This window comes from Poecilia latipinna, unplaced genomic scaffold (genome assembly GCF_001443285.1).
Source record: "Poecilia latipinna isolate Pla-1442-1.1 unplaced genomic scaffold, P_latipinna-1.0 Scaffold2114, whole genome shotgun sequence".
Taxonomy (NCBI): domain Eukaryota; kingdom Metazoa; phylum Chordata; class Actinopteri; order Cyprinodontiformes; family Poeciliidae; genus Poecilia; species Poecilia latipinna.
The window spans coordinates 88,198-109,743 of record NW_015114730.1 but is presented as its reverse complement, the minus strand read 5'-3'; the positions used below and the strand labels follow the sequence as shown (position 1 = coordinate 109,743).

Sequence of the window (21,546 nt, the reverse complement as noted above, 5' to 3'; positions counted from 1 at the left end):
CCCCTGATCTACTATATGTTGCATAGAAGTTACTTTTTTTACTTTTCAGTTAGTTTTGCGTCATTTCAAGATATTTCCTCTAGAAACGAGACAAAAATGCTTGGTACGATTTTATGTTTTCGCAGAGTGCTTGCTTGTCCTTCCAACGGACAAAGTTTCCATTTTTCCTGTTCAGATTTGGCCGAGTCTGAATTTGTACAGGAACTGAACCGGTAGTCAGTCAACTAGGTTGACTTTTTCTTAGATCCGGAGAATGTGTGTATCATATTTTGTTTGTTTGTGTGTTTCAGCTAACACAGCCCAGGTGGTGATTGATGTCCAGGATGAGAACGACCACCCACCGGTTTTCACCAGATCTCTTTACATTGGAGGAGTTGCAGAAGATGCCAAAACTTTCACCTCGGTCTTGCAAGTACAGGTGAATAAAAAAAGTCTAAAAGTGGTAATAATTTCTGTCTGCTTTCCGGGTCTTTTGCGTGTGTTTGAAGATTTTAGAAGCACAGTATGTAACAGGATTACCTGATAACATCAACATTTGGTTCTCTTTATCTACTGCTTGAAAAGCCTCCCTTTTGCCTATCTGCAAGGAATTTCATATCATAATGAACAGCTCGTGTGATCCAGTCTCATTAAAATACCTTTCAGCATCCAAAATAAATCACAAAGCCTGTTCCTTTCAAGTCCTATCTTTAAAAAATGTGCAATATGTTTTAATGAAGCTGGATTCCACAAAAGACTCAAACGAGTTCACTTACATAAAAGTCTAGCCTTTGATGTTTAATTATCTTTAAGATCATCCCTGCTTTATTAGACCTTACATGATGACTCTGACATAACAGCCTGAACCCAGATTAAATTAATAGTTTTGTGAGGAAGGGGAGTGTGCTAGCTCCTGTTGCAAACGCAAAAGATTTGTACCAAAGAGAAAAATAAAGCAAAAATACTACAGAAAATTGACTGTATATTCAATTTCACTCTTATTTGTTGAAGCATAATTTTGGACATGAATGTAGGAAACAAATGTAACAAAAGATCTCAGGGCAAGAATGCAAGTTTATGACGCAGCAGGGAAAATCGAGCTGTGTCGGAAACGTCCCTAAACATCCCTCACCAGCCCAAAATGATCCTAACGAAGGGAAATTTTTTACAGGATTTGTTTATTGCGGGTTATATTTCATTTTAAATTTTTTCCTCCAACTTATTTTGATTATTAAATTTGCTGCTTTCATAAACCAGCCATTGGCTGCAGAAAAAGAAATTACATCATTGCAATAGACTAGATATTATGAGACATGAGCAGAAAGGAACACAGTTTTACGATTTGGATGGAAGTCACTGAAAAAAATTGATTTCTCAGGAAGATGGACGTTGTTCTCAAAATAATATTACTGAATGAGTCTGGACTCTGTCCACCATGTATTATGACCATCATCCAAGAAGTTTTTAACAGTCTGCAAACTTGGATCTCTTGTGTCAAATTGTGCATGTGAGGAAGAGATTTTTGCATCACAAAGTTTTTTTTTTTTTTTTCTTTTAAATACAGTTATGCCATGATCTTAAAAATGCAATTAAAGGATGGAAAGCCATAACAGTGTTTTTGGATTCCGGATTATTTCAGCAGGAGATTGAGAAATGACACATGGGCCACCATAGAAAACTACTTTAGTGGAAATTGAAAGCTGTACATTAATGACAAAGCGTCAGACATCATTTTTGGATGTCCAGTTCTGTACAGTGTTGCTCTGGACATTTGCATGAAGAATTGATCAAAGTTGTACTGCCTGTAGTAGAGACACGACTTTAAGCAGTTCTTCTTACACGTGAATGTTGAATGACGTTAGGATACCAAACGTTGCGTGTGCAAACATTTTGCTTGTGTACTGAACAATGTTTAAAGTTTTATTTGTGTTTATTAGCTGAATCATTTGCTGTGATGCCAACCTTTGAAACATTGTCAAACGTGTCATTTTTACCTCCTTTAAGTCGTCTATGTTGGAACTTCTGTTGGCTGAGATAATGGTTTTCATAAATACTCGTGGAAGTTGCAAGGAAGTTGTTTTTGTCTAGAATAGTGGTGATCACGTCTGACAATTTTGCAGTTAACCTTCTCTCTGTGGGGACAAGAAAACACTTCATACCAACTTTGTGTACATTATGCATACTCATGTCTTCTTGTGGGAAACATGGGGAAGGATGACTAGTCTGACCATGAACCCTCAGGAGGATTCAGTCATCACTCATCTACTGATATCCTTCGTATGTAGTTTTCAAACTGCTGCTCCTGATGGCAGCCTTATCACACCTCACAGTCGCTGCTCTGTTTTCCATTACATTCCACAGCAATGCATGACCACCTCGGTCATTAAAACTGCAAAATCAATCTGAGTTCTCAATCTTTTCGTGAAGTTTTTCAGGTTTCCTTTTTTTTCATTATCCGTGCAAACGTCATCAGAGCAGACTGTCATGCCTTTCTGCCGTTCATGTTTAAGTGTCCCTTCAGCTGCCTCTCTGTCCTCTCAGAAATCCTTCCAAGATGCTTTTGGAGCTTATCCTATAAAACCAGTAAAAACATAACGGCTCTGGAGCGGCACGTCTGCATGTCTTCTTGTCGTTCTTCAATCATACAGTTTTACATAAATGTTGTCTGAAACTCCTTTGCTTCAAAGCAGAGGAAAGTGTTAAGAGTTGGTTTTATTGTTTAGATTCTAGTAGCAGCATTCCTACAAAACTAAAGTTGCTGTAGGTCTAAAACCATCATTGATCACCAGTTGAAGCGGTCCTGTCAAAAATGCTTTTGTATAGCATTTAGATGCTCACAGAACATTGATTTATTTTGTTTCTTGCACTTCTGGTTTCTAGAGAAACTGGCCAAGATGAGAAGGGTTTTCAGACTATTCTCGAGTCTCTATTTTGTGCCTCCTCTCTTTTGTCCTCCCTCCTGCTGTCAGGGAACAAGTAATCCATTTTAGCACACTGATGGCTTCATTTTTTAAGTTCACCTGGACTAGAGGAAACTGGAGAGATATGGCTTGATGGAGGAGCTGTGATTGAGAAGACACACTTTAGTCCTTTTGATTTATTGTATATATCCCATTTTTAAAGCTATGCTGTTTGTTATGTTATGAAAGACAATTGGCAAACGTTTCGAAAGTAAAAATAGGAGCTTAAATCATAACTGCTCATCTTGCAGTACTAAATGAAACAGAATAGCGTATCTAAACAAACAGGCTGATGATGCAGCTGCATGAGTTTAAAAAAACAAGCATGTTTAGTGTGGAGATGATTCATTTTTTATTACCTTATTTTTGTTTTCTATCCCCTTTGTGTTTCCTTATAACCATCCACTTTTGAGGATTAAGACAGTGAGAGGAGGCAGGAGATGAACTACGGATTTAGAAACAGAGGAAAGAGAAAGGCTTAAAGCTTCCCCGGGTTCCAGACAGGTTTTAAATTTTTTTGTGGAGCAGACACAACAAAGACTGAATGTTGCCAAGTACAGCACTTTTAGGACTCCCAGCTCACACATTAGCGCTGTAATTAAAATTGATGCAGCAGTTTCATCAAAACTTGTGTCCAGTTTTGTTTCCAGTTAGGAAACAAAACTTATTAGTACTGATGTACTAATAAGTACATCAGTATCACTTGCACTTATTAGTATCACCTATTATTTACTGTCTAATTCTCTAAAGTGTCAGCTTTAGAGTTGTAAAAGCGTAATGTTGGGGTGTTTTTTGTCAGGTGGATTTTATACTAAATAATCTAAAGTTGGATGACTCAAAGTAGTTTGTTTTCTTTGATCTGTCAAAAGCTTAATGTAAAGACATTTTTCTTAGTTTCCCTAAAAGATGATGAGCTAGTATCCATAATCAGAGCAGAAGCATGCAGCAACTACACTGATTCCAATACTTGACGGGTGCAAAGAGGAACAAGTCGGAACAAGAGGAACACAAATCCAAAAACGATTTCCTCCCCGTGTTACAAACGCACGACATGGCAGCGCTGCTGTGGCCAATAGCTGCCTCCACCATGGAGGCTGGACAGCTGTGTTCCAGTTTGTTGGGATACATATCTAAAAAGTCATTAATGAATCCACATGAAAATTTTACCAGAAGTTGAGCGCGGCCCGGCTGAGAGGCAATTAAGTTTTCATGTTGATCTGGATTTGGAGCTATGAAATTTTCATTCTGACCTGGCAGAGGGAATGCTGTGTCTGGCCGGCTCTTGTTTACCTTTTTGGGATAATTGGCACCGGCCAATTATCCCAGCTTCCATGGTTGATTATTTTCCAAAGCTGGTAAACACATCGGCAGGGCAGCGTTGTTTGTGAGGCTTGTCTGTAAAAATAAGGGAATTTAACTTTACTTTACACGTTTTTAAGTGAAAGTCGGTATGTTTTGGATTGCGGAACATAACTTAACTGGAAAGGTGATCATTATCATGCCGTCATTTACACATTTTGTCTTTTTCAACTGTGATCAGACATGTAAATAAAAATAGTTGTACTATGTTCAGCATAAACAAATATACAAAATGTTTAAGAGAAATATATAAAAAACTGTAAAGTGTATTAATATGTACCATTACACATTTGGGGGTTATAACTGTATGATTACTTCAAAAATACCAGTTAGGGATTTTTTGTTATTATTATTATTGCTACTTAAAGGAGAGACTTTTCAGCTGTTTTCATTAAACACACTTCTTGTTTTTCTATGTCCTTTCCTTCACAGTTATTTTTACCCAGGGATTTTATAAAAGGAGTATGACAGCAAAAGTTGTTTTAGCACAAAAATTGTTAAACAGTTTTTGTTCTTTGTTTTTGTTTTTTGTTTTTTTTAAAAGCAGGGATACATAAAATCCAGAGTTTTTTCTTTGGAAAATAAATGATTCTGGTACATAAATGGTCCTATCTGACAGCATCTCACAGGGAGCAGAAAGAATCAACCCCACTGTCAATTATTTTGAATGTTATCAACCAGTTTTATTGCCATGAAACTGAAATGAAACCTCTTGGACTGAAACTCACAGAGAAGAGACTATTAAGGTTGTGGGGGGGGAGACAAAAGAAACACCCTTATGCCATTTTTGCCATTCCACTTTCTGCCACTGGCTGCACATTGATTGACTTCATGGATGAGAGGACGCCCCAGGTACAAGGAAGGCAGCACACGAATGCCGGACTAATTTTTAAAAGCTCATGCATTGTTACACTTTATGTTTATTCAGTCAGGGCAAGCAAAAACAGAACGGATGGCCTGCAGCCATTAAAACGTGACAGAGGCTCCAGTCTGCCTCAGGGCTGCCTCGCTGTCTTGGAAGAACTAAATTTTTAAAAAGAATTTAATCAAAAGATTAGCAAGATTTCTAAAATGTATGTTTTACCTTGTGTCACAACGGTTATTTCTAAGGCACAAGAGAGCTTCATTATGTATTATGTAGAATAATTCAATATGGCATACTGTAAAGCTACAGCATAGAATAGTGTAGTACAGAAGATATTCTAAATTTCCTTAGCGCCGGTCTGTGTTGGAGTGTTTTACATTGACTTTAGGTTTAAATAGCGTAATTTCTCTTGTCCCTTATCATAAGAAAATAAAATATATATATGCATATATATTTCTATCATTGCTTTACCTCTGATGTGCTGGGTGTGTGAGAGCTTTGTATGCAATATGCATTTCTGTGCTGTAACACCTTGCTATAAATCATTGTCTGTCTGGGCAGGAGCTGATAGTTAGCCACAATGACAGAATAGATTAATGGATCTGCACACGGCTAGACGAATCAGCTTCCCCCCTGCCGCTTCTTCGTAGTAAAACAAGTGTAAGAGCAAAGCTTCATTACATCCTGAAAACTTTCAGGAGATTATTTAAGGGCAAGCAAATGTTTTTGTTCTGAATTAGTTCATAACAATGCAACATTATGAGGACTGCAGATAATGGACTAGATAATGTATAGATAAACCTCTTGACTGTGCTGGTTATTGTGTTTTGTAAATGATGACATTATATGTTATATTGCCAATGTTTTTGCTCATTTTCCAGGCTGTGGACGAAGACACTGGGAACTACAGCGCCATGGTCTACAGGCTCATCATCCCCCCTCCCACAGGAAAAGAAACTAAAGACAGCAAAGATGGATTTGTCATTGAACCGTACACCGGTGTGGTGAAGACGGCAATCACGTATCGCAACATGAGGAGGTCATATTTCAAATTTGAGGTGGCTGCAACAGACAACTACGGTCAAGGACACAGCAGCAGAGCAGAGATAGTGGTGCGTGTGTGTTTTTATTCTTCAACCTTTTCAGCTGAGACGTGTTTAAAGTGTTCTGCACAAATTAACTAAACATGAATGGCAGAAATTAACTCAGATTATTGGAGACTTTTAACTGTTAGTGAATGAGGATTATTTGGCTAGTATCTCATTTTTTATTTATTAATTGTCACTATGTCGGTTCAGATCTCATTTGTCTCAGGTTCCAATTAAAATGTATCTCATCTAAAGTGTTTTTCTTTTCTAGGTGTCTGTTGTGAACCAGCTGGACATGCAAGTGGTCGTATCAAATGTCCCTCCAACGTATGTTGAAATCAACAAAGATCAGTTGCTCAGGTAACAATGATGTTTTTATCCTTAAATATTTTGCATATTTGTGAAGCATTCAAGTTGTTTTTTTTTATCAGCTAGTAGTAGTTCATACCTCATTGTGTCAGGAGGCACGATCTTGTGATACAATGAGGCACACCAGGCAGCATACCTCAATGTAGCAAAACAGACAGATTAGCTTTTCAAAATAAAACCAACAAGTGTGCATGGTATGTTAAATGTCAAATAGGTAAGCACAACAATTAATATTTGTTGTTTATTCACTGTATTCGACCCTCCATCTTGATTTTCTTGACACTGATTTATTCATAATTACTGTTCAGTTTTCCCAGTGCAGGGTAGGGCTACCTGAAGACATCTAAATATCTCCAACTGAAGAAAGAGGTCACACCATGATGAGGCATTCAGTTGTTGTTTTTTTTCTGATTTAGAGCCATAAATCATCCCATCTTATCCACTTTACAGTCCATTTCAGTTTCTTTTACTTTTGTTCAGCCCAATTAAACCTAGTTTAGTTTCATACAGTCATATTCAATATGCTAGTAAGTATAACATGTCGGTTTTTAAAAAGCTACCTGAATAATAGATTACCATGAGTCAGTAATATGATTCATGGCGTAATGACCAAGAATGGAAGGAAGAACTATGATGAAGCCTGAAGGGAGCAAAAACAGCACGAAGAAACACACGTAACTATGATTCATAATACGACCCAATATCAGTATTTTTTTCAAGGTCTCCCATTTCTCTAAAATAAATTTAAAATCTTTAACCGAGAGGCACTGACCTGAAACAGATAATTAAATTTCTGAGAAAATGTTCAGCATGATGATTTTTGCTCATTTATCTGTTGTTGTTGTGTTTGCTGCCTGTTGTTTCAGCTTAATCCCGTCTCTCGCGCTCTCTTGTGAAACTTTTCCTCATTATCTGAGATTTTCAGAAACATTTTACACGCCGCAAAGCAGCTAAAATATTTGATACCTTATTTTGCTCCAGTGTGATTTGTATCTTCTCTGGCTTAATTCATGCAGAATTATGTCTGTCCACAGTCTGGGAAACACATTTTTACTCATATCTGAAAAGCAAAAACAGCGTTTAGCACTAAACATCCCATGTATTATTCATAATGTGTCATGATATGCATATGCATTCCTTCGTTTGTGCTTTTTTTTTTGTGACAATGCACCACAGCTGCACGGTCAGCTCCTGCTTTTGTTTTGGCTTCTACATATAATTTTAATTTATGTGCTTTTACCTCTACAAGCTTCTCCCTTTCACACAGTCACACCACAGCAGGGGAGCTCCTGTGGTGAGCAGATGTTACTGAGGGAGGGGAAAAAAAATAAATTAAAAATCAACATTTAGCAGCACAAGCCTGCACAGCCAGCAGGAGGGGATAAATGCATTTGCAGTGGGGCTGGAGTCCGACGGCTTTGTTTGAATTCAGTTCCACTCAGAAGTTCACACTCATTGTTGGCATTAACTTTGTTTTGTATTTATGCTTTTAATGATGCATTTGAACAGTTCCTTTTTTGGGAGGTGAAATCATACAAGAGCTTCAGTGAATGTTAAAACCAACAAGCCAATCATATTTATTGTGGATTTTGTCTGTTCCACTAGTCAGGTTCAAATATATACATACACTCCCACTGAAAAATGGACTAATTCTCCAATAGCGAGCTGCAGAGGTACAACATTCATGTTGTATTTCTTAAGCCAAAAGAGTCAACAAACTTTTGGCTTAAAGTTGTATCTAGATATTTGACCACTGAGTCAGTTAGATGTCTGGCGTCAACCGAGCTTTTGAACAAAGGACGTTTTTTTACTATACAGATTTATAGTAATAAGAATTGCTGAATCTTTTATTCCAAAACGTGTGATATTTAGGATTTTTGTCTTGTTCAAACACTGAGTTGTGCTGTATTCTTCTTTTGTCCCAAAGAAGTTCACAAGATTAATGGATTTAAAATTTTTTCTCCTTAATTAAATTACACCATAGCAGTGAAACCGGCTCTCAGGATGATGCCGTCATCACTATACTTGACAGTTTGTTTTACGAGATCTAAAAGTTTCACCTACACTTCAAAGATTCTTCTTGTCATTCTGGAAAAAAAGAAATGCTCAACATTCTTCACTTATCACAAAAAAATGAGGTGTTTTCCAAACTCAAATATTTAAATCAGGTATTTTCCGTCCTCAGCATTTTGGAACGCTACGTTCAGGAGCAGGTGGTCGGCGCAAAGGTTGTCGTGGAAACCATTGGGCCCCACCGGGATGGCGAAGCGATGGAGATTGAAGATTACACCAAGTCAGATCTCATGATTTATGCCATCGATCCTCTGACAAACAGAGCCATATCTAGACAGGAGCTCTTCAAGTAAGCACCTTACCTGCTACTCAGGAATGAGCAAATGTACTTTATTTCCCCGTTAAGTTATTGGCAAATCTATTTGTTTTGTGCTATATTGGAAAAAAATAAGTACATTCAAGTAAGCTGTTGGACCAGTTGTCTTTTAGGGATCTTAGACCGGAGTGTTTTGGGGTCTTTGATCAGCAAAATGATCAAAGAAAAAAATACTCAGTTTTTATTTTGGTCATTGCTATGTTTTTTCTATTCTATTGACTTTGCCCCAATAGATGTAATTTGGGTTGGACCCTGAAGTCCTTTACACTTTAGTTATTCAAGATTTAGGTCTTCCATTCATTTTGTAAGATAACTGGGTGTAAATGATGTTTTTGTAAGAACATCATTTACATTGATGTACAAATTATAAGTGAAAAAAGTTTAAAGTAACAATGCATATGAATACTTTTGCAAGACACTGTAATTAATACTAAAATACCATTTCACATAGTTAAATGTTTTGTACTCTGTTAAAGTGAGCTTTTGTCAAATTTAAATATGTACAGTTTGCCTTCAGATTCAAATATACAACAGTTTTAATTTCAGACACATTTCTGGTATTATTGTGGTCTATATTCACACCATTCATGAGGAGAGAAAAAACATATTCCATCTTTTTTTAATTAAAAATATTTCAAGCAGGCTCACCCACCGAGCTGATGAGCAGGCTCTAGTTAGCAGAACTAGTCTTGGCTGTTAAATAACCAGATTTAAATACAAAACCGTGACAACAGCAGCGTGTTTCTCGTTTAAAGGTTTCTCGATGGGAAACTATTGGACATCAACAAAGCGTTCCAGCCGTTCCTCCCTCCTGGTGGCCGGATTCTGGAAATCAGAACCCCCGAAGTGGTGGCCAGCGTAAAGAAAGCTGTGCACAGCGTTGGCTACACAGAGGGGGCACTCTTGGCTCTGGCTGTTATCATCATCGTCTGCTGTGTTCCCGCTATTTTAATTGTCATTATCACATACAGACAGTAAGTATCGTTTTATTTGTGCGTATTTGCAGTAAAACCGACACTGTAATCTTAAGCAATTCAGACAGAAAGACACATCTGCAAATTCCAATTGGTTTATGTATGAACAAATCCCCATAAATAGACAGGAACTAACAATAATCTGATCCTATTGTTAGGATCAGATTATTGATCCTAACAATAGGATCAGGTTATTACCTGGGAACTCAGGTAATAACCTGAGTTCCCAGGTTATTACCTGGGAACTCAGTGCTGTAAGTTATAGCTAATGGTAATATGCAATTTGGCTTTGCTGTTGTGTCTTCTGATAGGGTTCATTCATCACGATGAACACAGACACTGCAGTTTATTTGGAATTAGTCCAAGAGTCACCATCCTCCTGCACGTATTGATCCACAGCTAAAAATACTCTTTTTAAAATATGCCTCACTCTTTAGGTACAAACCACCTGACAGCCGTTTGAGGGCCATACTGGGCCTTTTGTAATATTTGGAATTAAAATGAAATTGCTGTAATTACTGAAGGCTGTGTTTGAGCAGACACATCGTCAGTTGGGCAAGTCACTGCCCCAGATGATTCGGCGTGGCAGCCTGCTCCATAGTGCCAGTTGTAATAGTTTGTTTAGCTAACTCCACCATGAAAGCTATTAAATTCCCCGAAATGCATATAAACAGCTGTGCATACACAAATAAATTGGATCTGGTCTTCTCCTGCTGAGAAACACACAAATAAACCGGCAGAGGAGTGGAGATCTGTGGAGGGGAGGGAAAAAGCACAGCGATAATCATTATCATGATGATCACTATTATCTGTTGCTAAATGACTTTAATGAAGAGCAATTGCACGACTTTGCTCGTAAATTACGATAAGTAAATTTGGCTAACAAAAGATGCCGCGTGATTTATGCTCCAAATAATCCCAATCTTTCTCTCTCTGTCTCTCATCTGCTGCGTGATCTGCCGCTTCCAGATTCAAAGAGTGAGTACCCGCTTTTATACTCCCCTGATCATATTAATGTCATAGCCGTCCCAGACACTTTTCACTGTGATTAATCAGCTGAGTTTCATTGGACTATGAAATGGATGAGTTCAGAAGTGGCTGTGAAACAAGGGGGACAGCAGGCAATCAGAGAAATGAATCCTGAAGAACTCTGAGATTGATTCAGGGTTTCCACGCCGTCTGAGATGGTCTGGGGAAAGAATTGGACTTTAAATTAGGCACTTTTCTGGAGAAGAAAACAAATAAAGAGTGAATGTGCATTTCCAGAATGTCCTTCCTTGTTCAGCTGTTCAGTACTAGTTTTTGTCCATCTTTCATTTCCATCTGTCATCCATCCAAACATTTGAATGAGATTTTATGGCTCTAGAATCCAATGTCACTTTTTAAAATGGGCTTTGGCAGCTCCTCCAACTTTAGGGAGACTATTTTACATATTCACTCTGTGTGAAACTGCACTGCATTTAATTCAGTTCATAGATTTTGATGATGTTCTCCATTTTAACTGGCTTGGGGGAGCAACAGAGGTGATCAGCCGGTTTATCGTTAAAGCCAGAGCTGCCGCTGCATTCGGCTATATCTGGTATAATCAGCGAACTACAGTAGTTAATGCTACATTTTAAATCAACTATATCCTACTGGTAGTTACATTATGAACTCAGCCTGGTAAACTTGTTAGTAATCAACATTTCCGCTTTTACGTAAATCATTTCATCAACCTGGATGTTTGTAGCCCAGCTCCTCAAGTCCGGCCGGGCAGCTCACTCAGTGACCAGACAGTCACAATAAATCACAGTTTCTGTTTAGAGTTTTAGATGAGAGATCTAATCATTCAAAATTTCACTGACAGACAAATTACTAAGCAGACCTGCTGGTCACCAGAGCCCTGACACAGGGAGTCCTGGGGTCCTGGTTTTCAATTAGAAATATATCACAGCAACAGACACGGAGCAACCAAAGTGACACTCAGCTCAGGTCAGAGAAAACACAGAATGGAAACTAAAAACAAACGCTAACATTTGACTAGAAATAGAAGCAGGCAACAGCATCAAAAGATCTGAGATTTTCCAGAAGCAAATCAAAGAATAAAGACAATATGAAATATGAACAAAACATTCGTTTTTCTTTATTTAGGAGTGATAGAAAGCTATAACCATTATAGCACAAGATGACTCAGAAATGCATTTTCTCAGATGGCTGGGCAAAACAAAGAACCGTAATATAACATAAAATGGATCTGTAAGCATATCTATGCTTTTAGAAAATAAGGTGAGAAACCATCTGCAAGATGTTTGAAGAGCTCAAACCGATGCTGATGATGCTGACATGCTGGTCTTCTCGATTTTATTTCAGCATTTAAGCAACAAAAATCTGTCTTTGTGGTTTGTGGTTAGCTTTATAGATTGATTTTGAATAGTCAGGCGGCAGGATTTCGATCGTTATTCTTTCACCTAATATGTTTTGTTCTGGAAATCATGACATTGTAGACTGTGAGCTTAGGATCTCCAGGAAGAAAACCTGAAATAGTTCAAGTAGTAGCACAGCGGGATGCCCCCGTCACCGTCTCCGTCAGGATGGTGATCATCTTCAGGGTGTTTTGCAGTTAATTTTACACCGTGCATAACATTTTTCTTGGAGGTCAAAAAGTTTAGTGCTTGCAGAACAGTGTTGTTCTTGTCAATGATCCATGTATCAGTTTCATTCCAGGCTTTGCGTTGTAGCATGATAAAAATGTGAAAAGGTTAAATGTTGCTACATTTAATCGAAGAAGTGTTCTTTACTACCTCTGATGAGCCGAACGATCGTGAACGATTGTTCCAGCATTACTCCACTTTGTGGAGTCATGGTTTTCCTCTAGACTTTTAGTGTTTTTTTCATAGTTGGTGTTTTGTATTTGCTTCTGTGACCAGGAGACAAGCAGAGTGTGCCAAAACAGCCCGCATCCAGATGGCACTGCCAACAGGCAAACCCGGGGGAGGCACTGCCAACAACCTGTACGAGGAGCTCGGTGACAACGCCATGTAAGCGAAGTGTGAAAGTGGCATTTACATTAACGAGTCAAAGCAGAGCCATTAGCTCACACTTTCAAGGCCATTATGCTCCAGAGTTTGGCAGTGTGACAGCTTCCATTGCTTTGTAGTGTCTCCGTGCGCAGTTCCACATTTCCTGCATTTTTTTTAAGTGACTACGAAAGTTGCTACCACAATAACAACTGCAGGCCTCATTTTTCTTATAAGCAAGTGATTCTTCACAAAACCAAAGTTGGAAGCAAGCCACTTATTTGCATAGAAGTTGGAAATTTAGGAAGAGAAATGTGTCTTCTGTTAAGTGCCTTCCAAATGCTAAGTGTTTAGCATTTTGTTTCTCTATAATCAAAAAGTTCAAGACTTTTTTATTGGAGTTTTATGTGATGGACCAACAAAACGCTGTGCATAATTGTAAAGTGAAAGCGTCAGTGTTCAGAAACTCCTTACATTTGGAATGTTGAAAACTCAGATGTGTGTTTTTGTTTGGTCAATCTGAGTCGATACTTTGTATTTACCCTTTCTCTTTGCATCTTTGACAAAACTGTATCTATACGCCCTCTTTACTTTTTAATTCGACTTGGTAGGTTTTGCTACATGCGGAGAGTGTTTAATAATACTTATGTTGTGTTCTTCTGTAAAGATCTTTCGAAAAAAGATTTTTTGGGGGGCACAGGGAGACCTTACATCATGCTCAAGGCCACCAAGCAGAATGCCTTTTTTTTTTTTAGGATTGTTGAAACTCAACTCATGTAGATAAAATATTAACAAATTTTCCTAAACCTAACTTTCCTACTTTTTGGCATTCTTATCCAGACCTGGAACATGATAAAACCAAATCCCATTGTTTTCAAGGCTGTGTGGGGACCGTGTGCATAGCCCCACAAAAACAGCAGGCAGTGCTTGGATAGTTTATTTATAATTCTTCTCAGATGCTGAGGAGAAGTTGAGAGGAATTCTTATCAGCATTACATGCATCGCTAGTTTCCTGTCTGTCCTTGATATGCCTCCACATTCCTATTAACATGAGAGCAATTCATATGCAAGATGGTGAAAACTATCTCCAAATGACAAGCGGGGTGTGTGTTTGTGTCTGCTCATGTGAAATGACTAAAGCCTATGTGATCCTTTGAAAAATGTATGCGGAATGGAACTTGGATATAAGATAATTGATATAAATGCAGCTTGTAATTTATAAAGACCACCTTGGGCAAAAATTAATTCTGCTGATAAGCTGCACAGCGTATTTAATTGTGGTGGGATGATGTTTTACTGCAAGCAGGAGTGTTTGCAGAGAAGGGAGTTTGAGGGGTTCTGTGAAATCCTTGTGTGCTCTGTGGTTTTGCCATCCGTTAGGGACTGAATCTCTAAAATGTATAAAAGCTGACAAAATGCAAATTATAGCACATTTACAGCTGAGTCTATAACAAAGGTCTTGAAGAGGTTAAAGCCTTTCTTTTCACTTCTTTTAGTTCGTCTCTTTGCACGGTTATATTTCAATGTCAGTATTTAAATTTACATAATGTTTTCCATCAGCTTCTGTTAGCTGCATTATAAAGGAGTTATAGGTTTTAATGTAAAGTCCAAACATATTAAAAGATTCATTAAAAGGGAGTATTATCAAAAAATGTAAAAATCACGGTTTGCAAAATCATGAATGCTGAACAAATAAACGTAAAAACTCAGAAGGGAGCAAATTTGCATCCCTTGATGTTGAGGTCACTGAGAAAGTTTTTTTTTTGTTGTTGTTTTTTTGCTAGTTCTTTTTTTGGGTATCTAAAGTAATTGTTTTCATAGCTTTCATTAAAAAAGTAAACACATTTTGTGAAACATTCACTTTGTCTCATCTGTGAAGTAAAAGTGCAGCTTATGAGCCGTGCCTCTTGCACCCTTCGCATGACTATCGGGAGGAAAGGTGTAAAATTTACAGTGCCACAGACGAACGGAATAAGGTACATGTGACATGACACTGCTGTCTGGGGTTTTGCTTTTTTTTTTTTTTTGTTCATGCTTAATTAGCACCTGACCATCTGGAGGTGAACCTTCAATGCATTATAAACAGCCTGGCTGCCCCAGCTATTTAGATAATTATTAGCTGGACCTTGTGTACATTTTGTAGCAGTGGAACATATCTGCAATTACCCATGATGTCTGTCTCTGATGTTGCAAAATTCTGAGTTTTTCAACATGTTCAAACTGTCCATCACAGGCAGACTAAGGTGGAGCTCAAATTGGGTTTGCTTCAGTATCAGATGCATAAAATTGTGCTTCTAGAGTGTTATTTACTATTGCAAAGACATCCCTTTCAAAGTGATTTTAAGTAAACTGGATGTGCGTTTCCAGTTTAACATTACCTATCAATCTTCCACAGCAGCTAAGACAGGAGCGGTTCATATAGTAAATGCCTACTTAGAATATCTATAAAGATCTGCTTTGCTAAATCTGTTTCTGAACACTGCAGCTACATTTCATATGCAACTGACATTACGCAGAAAACTCATATTTGTCTCAAGTGAATTAAACCGTTTGCCCTTTATTATCAACAGATAATAGAATGATCAGGTATTATGGAAAAATATATACATATATAGAGAAATCAACTACACCCCTCCAGTCATAGAAACACAATAAGAGCCAAGTGAGAAAGCGACAAAGCATATTGGTACTGTTTTTTTTTTTTGTCTCACTGTGAAATGAAATGTCATGCCTAATGCTAACTGTAGAACAATCATGATTCATTATATTATTTTTTTTTACCGAGCTGTTCTTATGTCATTGTTTTTCTTGTTCAGATGCTCTAATTATGTGATAAGGCAAAGTCAGTTGTTTAAAGCTCTTTTAGAACGTGCCATGTTGTAAACACATTTTTCAGTTACATATAATAACCTATTATTAACCTCATTTTAACCTATTCTCAGCAGCCATGTGTTTAAGAAAGGTGTCGTCCAGGAGAAGTTTGGCTTTATTCTGAATTGCTGTCTCTTTTCTGAAGTTTCTGAGAACTTTCTTTGTTTTTTCTTTATCAACGGCTCACTTTCTTTTTTTCCTTTCCTCTTTTCTGTTTCCATTGTTACACATTTATTCATGGCTGAAAGACAAAAGTAAGACATCAATGTTGTTTTGCTTCTGTGGCTAGTTTAAGAGAGTGAAATTCTTGCTGTGGCTAGTTTTGTGTCCGTGCTCGTTAAGTGATTTTTGTTAGCAGGAAAAGTAGAAGGATGTCAGATCATAGAGTAAAGCTTGCTTCTCTTTTACCAAGTTACAGATTGCAACCCCTTTTGAAGTGCTGTTCTCTTTCTTACATATATGAGAAGCCAGTTATGTGTCATGACAAATGAAGAATGCAAATTTGTTATCTTGAATGAACAGGTCGCAGTGCCCAGTGGAGAACATGATCAGCTTTTGTTGTTGTAAAATTTGCATACAGTGCCTTGCTTTTGCAAGTATTCATACTTTTTGAACAATTCCATGTTTCTTGGCATCACAAAGACCAAGGAACACAGTAGACAGTTATGCATAAATAAATAAAAAAAGATTAGGTTATTAAATAATGTTCCTAGACTTTGAACATCTCATGTGAGTAAGGGACAGTATTATGTATTTTCCAGCCACATAGAGCAATTTTATAGCACAATCAAGCAACTACACTGGCTTCAGTTGTTATAAAAATGCTGTATATGTCAAACATGACTTAAAAGAAATTCAACTTTGTAATTTGACACCTTGAAATTTAAGTAAATATAAGGGCGATGACATTTTGGTCAGATAAAAAAAAGAAAAAAGAAACACTTACCACCTAATGCACGCCTTCCCCGTGGTACGACATGGTGGTAAGAACATTAAAACGTGGGGATACTTTAATTTGTCAGGCACAAGTAAAGTGGTCAGACTGTAAGTGAAAGTGAATGGAGCTACGTACAGGGCAATCCCAGAAGAAAACCTATTAGAGGCTCCAGAAGACTTGAGATTGTCCTGGAGGTTCACTTTTAAACAGGACAAGGACCATAAACTTACAGCCAGAGTTAATACAGAATGGTTAAAATCAAAGCATTTTTATATGCATGTTAGAATGGCCCAGTCCAAGTTCAGATATAAATGCAACTGAGAATTTCTGGCAAGGATCATGACTGTGTCCATCCTTGAGGGCTTTAATAAAAAAATAAAATAAAAACTGTCTTGAAAATGTCAGTTCACAATGTGTTAGTCTATTTAATAAAATCTGAATAAAATACCTCTATTCTTCTAATTTAAAATCTAAAATTATATTAAAAGCTTGAGGGCTATGAAACTTGTCATTACTTTTTTTACTGTAAGGAACCCTAATCTAAAGTCTGTTGTCAGTACATGTGTATGCTCACACATAAGCATACAGTGTCCTGGTAGTCTGCTGACCAACACATTTAATTTTGTGATTTGCATTACTGCTCCTTTTTCAAAAATGCCCTTTTCTTTCTCTGCTATATCCTTTAGAGTTTACTGTCATCGTTCCTTTTCATTAATTCCCACCTACTTTGTTTTTAATTCTTTGTTCCTCCCTGCATTTCATCTTCTGTCTCATTTTTTTTCTCCTTCAATCCATCTATCAGCCGTTCAAACCACGGTGGCGGTCGCAGCAGCATTGGCAGCTTAGACGAAAGCGACCGCCAGCGCCTGATCTCGGACTTTGCCACACGAGCCATCGCCGCCCATCGCCAGTGTCTCGCAAATGGAGGGGTGCTCAACAAACTCCCCAAATCTGAGTCCAACATCACTTTTCTGTCGGACGAAAACCCCCTAACTACCAAGAATCCCATCTACCATGAGGATGGAACCTTAAGTAGCCCTGAAAACCTTGGAAGCAACCAGAGGAGGAGAGACCTTCTTGGGAATTTTTCCCCTTCTAGGAGACGACTTCGAGACGCCTGGCTGAGGCTCAGCTCACCCGGATGTGACTTGCGATTTGGGGGATACAACGGCACCGACAGTGGGTGGGGATCAGGAAGTGGACACAGCTGGACTCTCCCATCAAGGTTGCATCGAAAGGAAATGTATGATGCTTTGAGGCGGCAGGTGGTGATGGACCCTGTGCAGTGGGAACATGAGCTTCTGAAGGCTGAATTCAAGGAGAGCAAAGACGCTGGTCTGGATTCGGGCTTTGAACACGGATTGGATTCAGATGTGATGGGAAGCCCTAGTCTTGAGCCAAAGCTGACAGTGAAGGAACAAGCCAGACAGTTTGAGCAACAGGCACTCCAGGAAATGAAACAACGGCAAAGCAGAGATTCCAGAGGCTCACTGTCTTCTGACATCCTACTTTCTGCAATCACAGACACTCCCCAGCATCAGAAGTACAGCCCTTCCCACAATGCTCCAGCTCCTCAGATTATGGAAGGTCCTCCGAGTATCATAGTGACTCAGAGTGATGGAGGCAGCCCTCCGCCGAGTCACAAGCCGACACCTCCTGTACTAAGGCGATTTGGAGCAAATTTAACTGGAAATCACATTGCAGAGGAAAGACTTCAGGTACATTTGGAGGTGATACCAGATCCACCTTCAACACCTCCACCACCACCTCCATCACCACCACCACCACCACCTCCCAGCTCTGCTCCTCCTCCCCCTCCTTCATCTCCACCTCTAAGTAACACTTCCATCCCTCCTGCCTCTCCAGCTCCATCTAACTCCGCCCCTAATGGTGCTTCCACTCCTCCGCCTCCTCCTCCTCCCCCACCACTTCCGCCTCCACCTCTGCCGCCTCCTGTATCTCCCTCGCTTGTGCGTCCGTCCACGTTTGTCCTCCCCACTCTCTCGGAGGCGCCGGTGCTGCGGCCCGTGTCTCTCCGGGCGCCGCCGCTGCCCGTTCACACGGAGCCCGAGCCTCCCCGGAAAGAGCTGAAGGGAATCTTAAAGAACATCCAAAACATAGCAGACATCGAGAAGTCTGTGGCCAACATGTTCAGCCAGATAGACCAGAAACAGATTCCACTCAAAAAGGTCATGAAGAGCCGGGCTTCTGTGGACTCTCTGGATTCTCTTGACTCTTTGGACATGTTGGCGGTTGGGGGAGAGCCAGAACAGAGAGGAGATGGAGGAGGAGGAGAAGGAAGAGGAGGCGAGGGAGAGAATAACTCCTCCATTCGACACATTCCAAACCCGAACATGAACTCTATTGTGGAGGAGCTTGAGAAGCGCTTTCCCTCTCAATCTACTATGCTCTAGCCTTTACATTTTTGTGAAGGGTGTAGTTACATAAACTTTTAAGCAAACTAAAATAAAATTCCTCTCTTCCTATTTGACACAAGAAGATATAAGCTGAAAATGAGGGGGGAAGAGTTTAGATGTCTTTTAGTTACCTCAAGGAAACTTGTTTTATATGCACATAAATTGCATCCCTGTTGATACCAATTCATGTTCCAGCCAATGTTATTCTTATCAAAATCTGTAAGGTTTGAGTTGCTTTTAACACTGAATTAAGCTTCTGAACAAGTCCAGTTCTGGTGAAATGAATCTGCCAGGAACACACCAAGACAGCTATGCTTTAATATTTTAATCTTTCTTAATTGAATCTTTATTTTAGTCCTTCTACAGGGCAGAGAAGGTGACACAAGTGTCAATTACTCTACTCTATTGGAACTTGCAAAAGAAAAACTTTAATAGTAAAGACTAAAGACTTAACTTGAACTCGTGGTCTGAGACTTGAATTTCATGAACAGCCATTTATTCTCATATAATCAGGTGTGCAAGCTGGCTGGCTTAATCCAAACCCTCCACTTTTGACGGTTTACATGCATGTTCTGTGAAAAGGTCTAAGAATTCATTGCTTTCTGTCCATGCTTACTCTAGCTTTATAGTTGCAACCAAATAGATTTATGTCAACCAAAACAACTTCAGGATATTTGGTAACACTTTATTTGAAGGGGGGTGAATAAGCCTTCATGAATATTTATGACTGTTGTCATAAAGCGTCATTCGGTAAATTATGACACTTTTAATACAACGTTGACATTATTCAAAATGTCTTTGTTATGACAACTTGACATTAACCAAGAAATAATTACTGTTTAAACTTTAATAACATAAAGTTATCTAATTTTTAAAGTGAAATCAGTAATACTTTATAACAAATTTATATCAGTAATGATTTCCTGGTTAATGTCAAGTTGTCATAACAAAGACATTTTGAATAATGTCAACTTTGTATTAAAAGTGTCATAATTTACCGAATGACGCTTTATGACAACAGTCATAAATATTCATGAAGACTTATTGATGTTCATGACAGGTGTTATGTCATGTTTATGACAGTGTCATGACAGTCTTATTCACCCCCCCTTCAAATAAAGTGTTACTGGATATTTTAATTTAAAAAAAAAAAAACAATTTGAGTTTTTCAAATTAAAATTGTTGTCGATATTCTCTCTGACTCACTACATTGTGCCTCTCTTTATATTTTGTAAATTATAACATACTTTTGAACATCTTTTATTGTTTAGACGTAAAAACAAATAAACATTAAAGATGCAGATTTATGGCATGTTTCCCTCCATGCTGCACTGGTTGGTAAAGGAGAGGACACTTTGAGCACAGGGACAAACAGACGTCTGTTATGTCATTACAAACACTTCCAGTTCTTTAAAAGGAAAAATAAAAAACACGTACTGTAAATTAATTCAGAAAACCAACATTAACTGGCATTCATTTCTTTCAACATAAATGCCTTCTTTTGAATTTGCTCAATAACATACCGTACCGATTTAGAGAACAATTTACTATACATTCTAACATTTAAAACTCCATGTTAAATATGACATTTTCAAAAAGATAATCATTGAAATGTCATTCTTTTAAATATCATGATATAAATTTACGTATATCTTGATAATTAAGTTAACCCCAAAAATTTAATTTATGTATCTTCAGCCTGGTGATAAATATTTGTTTGATTACTCAAGAATTTGGCAAACTTCTGATTCCAGATCAAATAACGCAGAAAAACAAAATGCATCTGTTTTCTAAACCCTAATATGAGCCAGTAAACACTGTATGAGTCAACTTCTGCTTTCTTCTGTTCAGATATTTTGATGTTGATATTTTTGCTTTCAGTCTTATTTCACTGTATATTTTTACATTTTCTTTAATACTTGTCTTCTTTCATCTAGTCCTCTTCATACTTTCCCATTTCTATTTTACTGTTTTTTTGTTATTGCCATTGCTACATAGTTATTGAGTCCACAGCAGTCTTCTTGTTTCTTCTTTTATAAGTCCTTATTTATTTTCTGTTCCTTGTATTTTTAGTTATTTGTTGCTGTTTTAGTCACTTTTTGTTCTCCACAATTTGAATTATTTATCCAGCATCTGTTCATCTGCATTGGTTAAACATATTTAGTTTGTTTTTTGTTTGTTTGCTTTAATGGTAAGAGCTGCTTATATGTAGCAGAAAAAACAAAGAATATTTGCAGACTGAGTTTTTTTATTATTACTGGTTGCAATGCATTTTTACACAATGTTCTGTAGGGAGTTTTATTTAGTTTTGGTTTAAATAAAACAACCCTATTTTTGAGTAC

At 38.0% G+C, this 21,546-nt stretch overlaps 1 protein-coding gene across 4 annotated transcripts in view; it reads left to right on the top strand.

The window, feature by feature from the left end:
- The first annotated feature begins 238 nt into the window (after window positions 1–238).
- Window positions 239–21,546, top strand: part of LOC106936295 (protocadherin-15-like) — a 43,292-nt gene continuing 21,984 nt past the window's right edge. For 2 of the 4 annotated variants that reach the window (XM_015017174.1, XM_015017173.1), the window contains exons 1-7: window positions 239–418; window positions 6,045–6,275; window positions 6,523–6,611; window positions 8,806–8,982; window positions 9,765–9,983; window positions 10,953–10,961; window positions 12,890–13,000. In XM_015017174.1, the coding sequence (XP_014872660.1) occupies window positions 254–418; window positions 6,045–6,275; window positions 6,523–6,611; window positions 8,806–8,982; window positions 9,765–9,983; window positions 10,953–10,961; window positions 12,890–13,000 (1,001 nt within the window). In that variant the 5' untranslated portion in view covers window positions 239–253. Of the gene's footprint in view, window positions 419–3,343; window positions 3,444–6,044; window positions 6,276–6,522; window positions 6,612–8,805; window positions 8,983–9,764; window positions 9,984–10,952; window positions 10,962–12,889; window positions 13,001–16,098; window positions 16,105–17,589; window positions 19,875–21,546 lie in introns of those variants that run through there. The other 2 variants (XM_015017171.1, XM_015017172.1) reach the window with 2 other exon arrangements.